Source organism: Vicia villosa, unplaced genomic scaffold (genome assembly GCF_029867415.1).
Source record: "Vicia villosa cultivar HV-30 ecotype Madison, WI unplaced genomic scaffold, Vvil1.0 ctg.000745F_1_1, whole genome shotgun sequence".
NCBI lineage: Eukaryota > Viridiplantae > Streptophyta > Magnoliopsida > Fabales > Fabaceae > Vicia > Vicia villosa.
Genome location: NW_026705334.1, coordinates 510202 through 522697, shown reverse-complemented (window position 1 = coordinate 522697; position 12496 = coordinate 510202). Strand labels below are relative to the sequence as shown.

Genomic DNA, 12496 nt, shown 5'->3' with positions numbered 1-12496 from the left:
AGAACAAGAAGAATAAATGTTGACAATGTAATAAATGCGCTCCTTCCATTTGACCTTCGATCCCAACAAATCTTTACCGCGAAAACTAAATAGAACCGAGGGGGCGGTTGCAGGATCAAATATACATATATTTTTCCATTCTTTTTTAACCTTCCTACCTATGGCGGATCACAGTTAAGGCATGTAGACTTCACCATTTGTTATCTACAAGAAACTTTTAATACTTCTAATTTTAATTAATTAAATTTTTATATTTTATTTCAAATTATCAACTTTTATTTCAAAAATATCGCCTTTCTCTCTTCTTTTTAATTTCATCAAGTTTACAAAAGAAAAAATAAACGTGATGATTAATACATCAAAAATATTAATTAAATTATCTTTGATAAATGTATAAAACAATACTTATCATTAATACATTAAAAAAGAATGGAAATATATATATATATATATATATATATATATATATATATATATATATATATATATATATATATATATATATATATATATATATATATATATATAATATTTGTGATTACCACTTAAAAGATACAAAACAATTATTTGAAGCATTAAACCAAAACCACTTTAAATATCTAAAAATTGCTTTCGTCTAGAATTCATGCTCATGCACTCAAATGTTCGACCACAACTATCATTTTAGCTTAAATTTAATCATGACAATTTGATCGTATGTATTTTAAAATTTAAATCAAACCATGTTAACTATAGTCATTTCATTCAATTATGTTAATTAAATCAAACCATGTTAACTATATTATAAATTATTTAAAAGCATTTGAATGAAATGTTAAATGTTTTTTTTAAATTAATTACAGACCCTAAATTTTTTAGGAAAAAAATTTACTACTTATTCAACTTAAAAAGATCAATCTTTCTATCGGAACCGCGAGCATATTTGACTTAAAAAAAACTTATAAATTCATTGGTATACTGAAGATGAAGCCTTTGTAGCAGCTGTGATTTGTCTTATTATTTCTAAAAGGCATCAAGATGTTTCGTGAAAGCTTTTTGTATAGAATAGTTTCTGTTTTCATGCGAATGGCAGGTTGACTTGGAAAACTAGAGAATGTCACGACCTTCTTTTGACTATGAAAAAAATTGGGGCCACAAAAGTTGATTCACCATTCGTGCAATGGGATGGGAACCCTGAAATTAAAGTTATACTGCATCCGACAGAATATCTCTTTACAATTCATCAGATCAGATATAGAATAGAATATCCATTAAGAATAAAATTTAATTAAAATATTATTATTTTCCAATATATTATTTATAAAACAGGATGTTATTAAACAGAAGCAAACGTACATCAATCAACTTTGCACAATTAACAACAAAAAAGAAGTGATTATGTAGTTAAAAGAAAAACAAAACAAGGAATGGCCAAGCATATTCAACTTACAAGCATTAGCCAAACAAGCCTTTTGAACCAAAAAGAAATATTCTTTAACTTTGGTTCTTTGAATGTGCTGACATCGGCAGGGCACTAATAGCTCTTCATAGATTTTAGAGTCGGTTATTATTTTTAAGGTTAATGGATTTTCTTTTGTCCCTCTAAATATTTCAGATTTTATTTTAATCTCTCTAAAATTTTTTTTCAAAGAATAATTTCTTTAAAATTTTGCATCCACATTTTTAGTCTCTCTTGCTAACGTCTGTTAACAGAGATGACGTGGCACTGCAACGTGACATTGTCAGCGTGGCAAAGCTGCTGACATGGATGCCACATGATATTTGGTCCCCATTTTATATTTTTTATATAAGTTTTATTTATAGCGACTGAAATTCCGTCGTCAACATGAACATCATATAATAGTCTAAAATTTGGAGCTAATATGTAGCTGATTTGTAGCTAATTTGTAACTAATTTATAACTAATTCAAAGACATCATTTTTATGATCTAAAATTTGTTTTTTTTCATGATTTCTTACAAGAAATTTTATCACATTATAAGGATATCTCTCATAAAAACTTAATTTTTTTTTACTTGAGATGAATTAAATATGAATTTTTTTACGAGTCGATTTTCTTTAAAACGGAAACAAGGAAAACGTTAGTATATGATTGATTTTTAGGCTATTATTTTTTAGGGAGTTATATGATAACATATATAAAATATATGCAAATATTCATGGCATTTCAAATAAGTCTCGATTTATTTTGATTTTTTGAACAAAATACATATATGTGTTTCGATCAGAAATTCAAAATAAATCGAGACTTATGCTAAATGTTATGAAACTTTTCAGATAATTTTTATGTGTTATCATTTAATTTCTTGCAAAATATTAGCTAAAAAATCAATCATTTTTCAATATTACATTGTTTCTGTTTCATGGAATACCAACGCTTAAAAAATTCTTATTTAATTAACCCCATGCAAAAAAAAAAAGTGGGAGAGACCCTTATTATTTGATACACTAATATGAAAAAAAAATTAAAGCATGTCAGTCATTTTACAATTAATAGGGTTAAATTTCTCATTTTGTCACTTGAAAAAAATATATTTATCTGTGTTTTGATCACAAAATCAAAATAAATCGAGACTTATTCGAAATGCCATGAAAATTTACAGATATTTTATATATATTATAATATAACTCCCTGAAAAATAATAGCCTAAAAATCAATCATATGCTAACGTTTACCTTGTTTCTGTTTTAAAGAAAATCGACTCGTAAAAAAATTCATATTTAATTCATCTCAAGTAAAAAAAATTAATTGTTTTTGAGAGATATCCTTATAATGTGATAAAATTGTGTGTTAAAAATCATGAAAAAAACAAATTCTAGGTAAAAAAATGATGTCTTTGAATTAGCTAGGAATTAGTTACAAATTAGCTACAAATTCTGGATTATTATATGATGTTCATGTTTGCGACGGATTTTGCGAGGAAATTTCTGTCGCTATAAATAAGATTTATATAAAAAATATAAAATGGGGATCAAATGCCACGTGGCATCCATATCAGCATCTTTGCCACGCTGGCATTCACTCGTCAGCTCTGTTAACGGATGTTGGCAGAAGGGACTAAAAGTGTGGATGAAAAATTCCAGAGGAACTATTCTTTGAAGAAATTTTTTAGAGGGACTAAAAACAAAATATGTAATATTTAAAGGGACCAAAAAGTTCATTAACCCTTATTTTTATTTTTGTTATACATGTGTTAAAAGAAAATGTAAAAAAGGAGGAACTAGGAAATGTTAGCTCCTTCTTTTGGGTTGACAGGATTTTGCTAAAACATGGTGCTTGAAGGATGTAATCAAGATGTCATAATATCTTGATCTGTTGTTGCAATTGAGTGTGAGTTCACAGAAAAAATCAGATGTCCTGACTGATGTCGTGACATTTTGTATCAGAAGATCATCACAAGCTATTTGAAATCTTGACAAATTTAATTTGTTTCAAATTTATTTTGTGATATTTCCTTTGGATATATTACAGTGATTTATGTAACGCCCCGAATTTAATTAATTATTTAATTAAATTAATCGAGGATTTATTCATTGGAATTAGTTGAAGTCGAGGTTTATCGGTATTATTCTAAAGGCGTAAATTGGATTAATATGTTGATTTGAGCAGTTAAGTTGTGGTCGGATTAGTCAGAGATGTACAATTGCGAGTTAGTATTGTTTAAGTTATGGATGAATGGTAAATGTGGAAAATTATTGGAAATAATATTCGGTTATGTTGTGTGGTTAATTATTTATGTGTGTTATTTGGCTTAATTGAGTAATTAAAGAGATGTTATGAATTGGGCCTAAGCGGAAAGAATATAACACAATGGATGAGTTGTGGGTTAAGCCCAATTAAGAAAAGAAGGATATTAAGAGAGTTAGGGTTTTAGAGATTAAACCTCATAACTCATTTTGTGGGAAAGAAGAGAAAGAAGAGAAAGAAGAGAAAGAAGAGAAAAAGAGAGGAAGAGAAGAAAGTTATGGCATGAAGAGAGGGATGACTCCATTGAAGTTGAAGCTTTTGCTAAGGTAAGGGTGGGGTTCTTACTCTCTAAGGGTTGGCATGATGATGTATATGGTGGGTTAGATTGTATGTTATTCTCCATGGAAGTTGTGTGTAGAGATGTTAGGGTTTATGAACAAGTGTATGAATTTATGATTTGAAATGTGTTTTAATTGATGTTTGATGATTGTTATGATGATAGAAGATCCATAATATGTGTTGTATTTGTGTTTATAACATGTATTCTATTGTTGTTCATGATGGTTGGTGTTTTCAGCTTGATTGGGTTGAGTTTAGGGGTTTTGGGATGGGTTTCGAATGTTGTTTTCTGTGTTTTAGGGGTTTCTGAAATCGCCAGTTCGCACCGCGAACCTCTGTTGGCGCCGCGAACTACTTGGCAGAAAGTTAGGAATTTTTGAATTCACTCAGTTCGCGCCACGAGCTTTGTTGGCGCCGCGAACCCTGTTTTGCAGAACTTTTTCTAAACTTTGAAATGATGTAACTTTTGATTCGTAACTCCGTTTTAGACGCCGTTCGAAGCGTTAGAAAGCTAACGCAATAAACTATATCATGATGCAATAAAATGATTCATAGGACCTATTCTCCTATCATGTTTATTAGGATTAAGTGATGAACTATGTTGTGTTAACATGTGAAGTATGTTCTTTGCTATGAATCAATGTAACCATATTGCGGTATAACTTGATGTATATTTTCCTTATGAAGATACAATGTTATTGAAGTGATAATATGTGCCTTCCTTATAATGAGATAATGAGATATGTGATGATATGTATAAATGATAAAGATGTTGTATGCTATATGTGATTAATTGTGCGTATTTGATATGTATGAGTCGACGACGATGCCATGTGATGAATTAAGAAAATATATGTCTTTATTAGGAAGTTGAATATAACGTGTTATGATGATTACTTGAATTAAGGAATATGAAGAATTTGTTGATGTTGTTGGTGATGTGATGAATTGTTGATGTTTGTCGTTAACATGATGAATTGTTGTTGTTGTAACATGATGAATTGTTGTTGTTGTTGTTGTAACATGTTGATGTTTGTTGTTGTTATGCAATATGTTGAATTGTTATTGTTTCTATAACATGATGAATTTGTCGTTGTTGTTGTAGACCCTATGGTCACTATTGATGAGTTGGATAATGTTGATAAGTTGTATTGTGATGTATTGTGAGGTGAATTATTGTTGTATGATGACGCAACATAGTGACGTGATTGTGAAGTGATGCATTCTTATTAATGATGATGATTTTGTTGTTGTTGAAGTTCGACATTATATTGATAATGTTCGATGGTGATTTAGACGATGTTGTGACATATTGTTTATGTGGTTTGTATGGATGTTGCATTTATCGAATCACATCCATTGCATAAAGAGACGGTGGCCTTAATGGCAAATTGCGACGGTGGCCTTGATGGCAAATAGCGACGGTGTGCCCAATGGCAAATTTTGAGACGGTGGCAGTTTTACTCCAAATGGTACCACATGCATTTGCATAAGTCGAGTCACATGTGAATTACATTTGAGTCTTATTTGATTATGTTTGTGGTGACGGGATGACTTGATGATGAGATGTTTGTTGTGATGTGTTAGAATCTTACTTGTGAATTGCATATATTGTCATGGTTGATTGTTGACATTGTTGCCATTTCATAAGTTGATTATGTTATTTGAATTGTTGAGACGATGACATGCTTGTTGTGACGTGATGATAGTATAATTGTGAATTCGAATATGTTGTCTTAATTGATTAATGATATTGTTGCCGTTTTGAAAGTTGTAATAAATTGATAAGTTGTTTTGCGATGAAAATCATTATAAGATGTTATGAGATGCGAAGTGGTGAAATTATGCATGATCTATATCTCCTATATTATTTATCATGCATTCCTTTATATTGTAAGATATCTCACCCCTTTGCTGATATTTCCCCTACCATGGGAAATGGGCAGGTACTCAAGATTAGTCGTGGATGTTCGAGGTTATTGATGTGAAGTCTTTATGTTGCTTTATGGCTAGTCGAGTTGGTGTCCATTGCTCTGATACGTAGCACTCGGGGGGGGGGGGGGATTAGTCGATTATTACTTGATTGTTGTATTCTATGATGACACTTGTGATAAGTTGAATATAAAGATGTTTATAAGTTGAAATTGGAAGATGTTGGATAAAGTCTTGTTTTCCGAATGCTATGTATCTGTGTTGATTGCAATATGAGTATATTTGTTGGTTTAAGTCGAATTGGGACATCCCATCTTTGATGAATATTTTTAAATGCACTCTGATTTTCGCTTATAATTGCGGGGTAGATTTGGGGTGTTACAATTTATGCAGGTCAAGAGTATTTAATCTTGATTAAAGGAATCAAATTTCCACCAGAATTAAAGTTTCTAAAATTAGAAGATTGAAGCAATATTTGTTTTCAAGATTAAAAAAAATTCTCTACAGATTTGTTGCAACTCTCAGCTTGTGGACCAAGTAAAGTGTCACGAAGCCCATGGACTACTGAAGACTATTTAAAGAGTTCTTTAGACCTAATGTAACTAAGTTTTTCACATATGTAAAATTGGGGAAAAGTTAGAAAGTTTAGGTTCGGAGAGTCTCTTGTGTTTGAAGTCTCCCATGTATTCTCACTCAGAAGCCTTTAGGTAATGAGTTGAGTTATTTGTTCTCACTCTTAAAGCTTTTAAGCAAAAGAGTTGAGTTCTTGTATTGGAAGTATGATCTTCTAAATTGATGTGTTTTTTGTACAGTCACTGGGATTGGGGCTGTTAGATATCATTGCAGTGATTACAAGTAGGATGGCAATTTCTCAGGTCTAGATGTCGACTTCTAGGCAGAAGTAGTGCTGGATAGTGATTAGACGATAAGTTGTAAATGGGAGAATTTAGCTTTGAACTAATACTGCTGATAGTGGACTTTATTGTTTGCTTGGTGGCCCCTGAGTAGGTATTGTTTTCACTGAACTGAGTTAACATCTCTATGTGTTATTTATTATTCTGCAATTTTAATTAAGTATCAAACTCTATTTATTTTAAGCTATTTCAATTTCTCTTTTTTTTTTAAACTTTTTGATGACAACAGGGTCTAGAAGAACTCGGGGACGGCCACCAAAACGGGTGTCTCTGGCGGCTGCTACTCCTCCAACACCGGCGGTGGAATCAGAAGAACCTGTAATCGAACCTGAAGTGGAAGTGAACGGACAAGGGACAACTAAGGAAGCAGTGGATGGGGAAACCCTAAAAATAGAGAAGAAAGAGAATGAGGATACTCGGAAGCTTTGAGTTGATGTTATCAGCGGGAACTAGAATCCGGCGAAGGGAAGAACTATGATGTATGTTCCCCCAAAAATTATGAACGGGGAAGTTGACATTATGGTTGAGGATGCTGATGTTGCGTCGAAGCTACAGTTCTGGGAGAATGCGTTGATTCTGTATGTGTTGGGCGAAGATTTGAGTATGCACACACTGAAGAACTTCCTGCTGAAGGCTTGAAATTTTGTTCAGTTGCCAGATCTTTTCTATCATGATGATGGATACCTCATTCTCCGAATCAAGACACATGAAGATATGGATGATGTGCTAATGCAGGGACCATACACATTTCGTAACATTCCGTTGTTGTTGCGTGAATGGAGACCTAATTTCAATCTCCAGAAGGACTTTCTTCGAACCCTACCTATTTGAATTAAACTGCCTCAGTTGCCTCTGCATCTATGGGGAGCAACGAGTTTAAACAAGATAGGTAATGCAATTGGTATCCCTTTGGTCACGGATGAATGCATCATGCATAAACTGATAGTCTCTTATGCGAGAATTCTGGTGGAAGTTGAAATACCACAGAAGTTGCTTGATGAAATCACCATTACTGATAATGAAGGTAGAAAAAGGAAGCAGGCCATTGAGTATGAATGGAGACCTAAGTTTTGTGAGAAATGCCAGAAGATTGGGCACCAATGTGAGACTACACTCAAACAGAAAGTATGGCAGCCTAAGAAAAAGAAGGATGAGATTGTAAAGCCAGAGGAAAGTGGACTGGATGCCACTATAGAGGATTCAAAGGTGACAGTGGAAGATGAATTTATTTGGACACCTGTGAGAAAAGCTGCACGTGATAGAGGTAAAGGTACTATGCTAACTAAATCTTCTGTTGTGTTACAATGTCTTAATGGATTTGGGGCTTTGGGAGCTTTGAATGGCTCACAGGACCCATTTGACAAAGGACCATGTTAGCTGCTTGGAATGTTAGGGGGCTAAACAAAGTTGGTAAGCTATGGGAGGTTAGCTCCCATCTCTTTAAGCTTCAGCCTGATGTTATAGTTTTGATTGAAACTAGGGTTAAGGAAAATAAAGCTTCTGGTGTTAGGAATAAACTTGGCCTAAAAGGAGATTATATTAACAAATATTGTCACCTTGGTAATTGGAGGGTGTGGATTAAGTGGAACCCTAATAAAGTAATCATTATAGATGTTACTAGCTCTAGTCAGTTTATTCATTGTGGTGTTTATGCAGTAGATGGTAATTTTAAATTCTGGATGACTTCCATATATGCTCATAATAATCTGACACATAGGAAGAGGTTATGGAAGGACTTAGAAGACATACATAAGAACCAACAAGGGCCTTGGTGTGCTGTTGAAGACTTTAACAATGTGGCTTCTAGTCAAGACAGGATTGGAGGGAATCTTGTTACTGAAATAGCATATGAGGATTTCCAAGCTATGATGGACATAACTGGGCTAGGGGAAATGGACATCACAGGTGAATTTTTTACTTGGACCAATAAGAAGGCTAGCAATCCCATCTACTCCCGTATAGATAGATTGTTGGCTAATGTTGAATGGCTTCATGAAAACAGTCAAGTTGTGCTTACCATCCTTCCTCCTCATGTATCTGATCATGAAATTTTATACCTAACTACTCCTGGAGAAAATTATGGTAGGGGGCAGTTTAGATTTAATAATTGTTGGGTGAATGCAGTGGGATACCTGGAATGTGTGGAAAGGAATTGGGCTCAACCTACTAGAGGGACTCCTATGCAAAAACTGTGGTTTAAACTGAAGAGATTGAAACCTGATTTGGTGAAGTTGCAGAAACAGTCAAATGATATTCAGAATAAGAAGACTAAGGCTAGAAAGATGATGGATCGAGCTTATGAAGAGCTTAGGTGTCATAAGATGGATCCAAACATCATTGGTATTGTTAAGGAAAGGACTAAGGCAGTGATCTATTGGAATGAGATGGAGGAAAAAATGATGCAACAAAGAACAAAAATTGAATCGATCAGATTAGGAGATGGAAATAATGCCTATTTACATGCCTTTCTAAAGTCTAAACATAGCTCCCAAAGAATGAGTATTATTCAGAAAGAAGATAGGACTCTCCCTACTACTCAAGATGACATTGCACAAGAGGTGATGGATTTTTATAGAAAGCTTATGGGGCAAGATAGTACTAGACTTCATCAAGTTGATATTGAAGCCTTAACAGCAGGTAGTCAGTTTAACAAGGGGAAGAGGGAGATGCTGGTCAGTAAAGTCACAATTGAGGAGATTGAAAAAGCCTTGCAAGGCAATGGTGAGTTAAAGTCTCCTGGAGTGGATGGATAAGGCTCCAAATTCTTTAAAACTTGCTGGCATATCATCAAGGATGATGTGATAGAGTTAGTTCATGAGTTCTTTGAACAAGACAGGATGTTTATGCCTTTTGTAATACGGTGAACTGACTTTATTTGAAATGTACGGTAAGCAAGAGTCGCCACCGACTTTTATTTTATCCAATTAGGAAAGGCAAAAAGAACAGGAAAGACCTTTGAAAGATTTTGAGTTCGGGGGGTAAGTTATACAAAGGGAAGGTGTAAGGCATCCTTTGTATCCATGGTTATCCATGGGCTCTTAATTGCTTAGCTCACTTTGTTTTGTTTGTTTGAAAAGTTTGAAGTGTCGTGTGTGAATAGTAAAAAGATTTCATTAAGGAATTTAGCTTGTAAATAAGCGTAGCCTTATTTTGAAAGTATTTGAAAAGAGAGGTGTGAAAAGTAATTTGAAAGTTTGAATGTGAGCAAGCAATTGAGAACTACCTACGCTAAGTTTGTCTTTTTTATTCTTTAAGTCTTTCGGGCGAAAGGGTCTATCCATACCATGAGAGGGCAAGAAGTCTTTCAATTGGATGTGCGGGTCATCGAGAATTATCATTCGCCACAAGACTGTCCCTACCATAAAGAGGGTAGGTAGTCTAAGGGAAGGATCAGAATAGCCATCATTATTAGGCAACCAGAGGACACCTCAACATTTCGTAGGCAACTTCGAGGGACGAGATCATATTAGCGAATCGAAGGCAGCATCATTGGGACTTATGATCTGAATGAACTGAGGGCAACATTGCTGAGGCGTCCTCGTATTCGAGGGAGTTGGCTATTCTGCACTGAAAAACACAAGGCAACAAGGCAACAGGCAACAGGCAACAAGAGGGGTTACCATAAAAGGTGTGTGGGTGCAACAATCACGTGGTTAACTTCGATTACCTTTATCTTGTAAAGTTAGTGATTCTATGTTCAATTCATGGTTTATCACTCCCTAGATTACTAACCACGCAATAATAATAATAAGCAGTGTTAAGTGCCTTCAAGGCCACACAATACAACAAGAAGCAGTTACACAATAAACCATGGGAAAGGGGGAGAAAAAGCAATAAATCTAAAAAAAACCCCACAAGGTATATAGTTTTGACATAAGTAATAATAATAACAAAAGAGAATGAGTTTTAGGGTTACCGAACATCTGAGATTTGATTGGTTGGTTAACCCTGAAATTTGGAAAAGGAAAAATAAACAGAAGGGTAAGTGTAGGAGGAGTTCATTGACCTTTGAAAGTAAACCCTAATTTAATTTATAAGGCAAAATAAATATTTAAATAAAAAGAGAAAAGATTAGAACTTAGCTTTTGATTGACGGGGCGCGTAGTCGTAAGAACCCTGATGGTAACCCTGAAAAACTGCTCAAAGAAAAAAGGAAAATTTTCAGCGTAGCGTATGACTGATCGAATGATGAACCCCGATTCGGGCACAAGTTAGCTATGGTAAATAGAATAAATAAAATCCAAACTAATTAATTATTGGTTTTCAACCTAATTAATTAAATCGGCAAGAAATAAAGTTTCGATTAAATTACCTAACCCTAATATTTATTTTAATCAATTAATAAAAATCTTGATAATTAATTAAATAATTTAAACAATTTAAATTAATTTAAATCAAATAAAACTATTAATCAAAAGGAATATTTTTAACAAAAGAAATTATTAACAATTAAAATAAATTAATTAAATAAATATTATCAAAATAATGATTTTGTGAAACAAAAGGAAATTTTAAAAAGATTTTAAAATAAATGTTAATAAACAAAAATAAAGAATAAATAAAAGAACTATATAATAAATAAATAAAAAAATTTAAATAAACTTAGCTGTGGATATGGTGTGTTGACCCTGTGAGGTTCCATGGTGAGGAAGCGCTTCCTCGGCGTTAGATGTACTTCTATGATGATCTAGTGGTGATCTGATGGTTGGTGTACCGTAGCCTGTACACGCTAGCAGCATAGAATCTGCAAGCATGTTTAACCAACGAAAATGTCATAAAATTAATGCAAGAGGCAGGGATCGAACCCCTGCCCTTGCGCGTGAAGACTGCACGATGATACTCTCCACTAGGCAATGCGTTCGTTGTTGTTAAACAAATACGCCCATATCATTATATTAAACAATCAATTTTCAAGGTTGGAAAACGCGCGCGTGGCAGCAGTATTTGAATCGCACCAATAGACCACCGCCACCTGGTCATCTTCTTCATCTTTTTCGCCCAGAAAACCTGCTACGAAATAGCTTCAAAACCGTCGAGATTTCTTTCGTAGCCATCACCTGCGACATTCAAACTCGACGAGAATAGCAAATAAAATTAATTTTGAATACACGATTCCACTAAAAATCATCTCCTAAACTCAATGGTATCTTCAACTTTGGCAAATTCTTCCCAATTCCAGAATTCCCAATTGGAAGCTTTGAAAACCTAGCAATGGTGGATCATCGTATATGCACCTAAACTTCAATTAAATGGTACCAATAGCATGAAAACATCACCATAAACAATATTATGCAATCCAATTTCATTTATGATGGGTAAAGAATTGAAATCAGAAATTAAAATATATGAGCAAACCGTGATGTATAGTTGACGGTTCTGAACACTGTGAGTCTCGAAGATGATTGGTAGGGCTTCAAAAGCGTCCCAGGAACGTATTAGAATCCACCAAACTCTCTGAATCGTCCTCCAACCTTGCATTCCATCTCTCACGTTTTTTTGAAATTTTGAAAGCTTCTTTATCGTTCCTGGCTGCAGAAAAATCCCCCTAGCATCTGACCATGTTCCATACTTATAGTGTGAGCAATTAAGTTAACAAACTCTAACCAAATCTTCTTGAATCAAT

The 12496-nt window shown here is 33.8% G+C and overlaps 1 protein-coding gene across 1 annotated transcript; it reads left to right on the top strand.

Moving 5' to 3' along the window:
- Positions 1-8243: 8243 nt before the first annotated feature.
- Positions 8244-9626, top strand: LOC131630859 (uncharacterized). Its single transcript, XM_058901604.1, has one exon. It carries the CDS (start codon positions 8244-8246, stop codon positions 9624-9626), a length of 1383 nt encoding a protein of 460 aa, XP_058757587.1.
- The last annotated feature ends 2870 nt before the right edge of the window (positions 9627-12496 follow it).

What these genes read in the sequence shown, in the direction of transcription:
- LOC131630859 (XM_058901604.1), top strand. Translation starts at nt 8,244, where the DNA reads ATGTTAGCTGCTTGGAATGTTAGGGGGCTAAACAAAGTTGGTAAGCTA.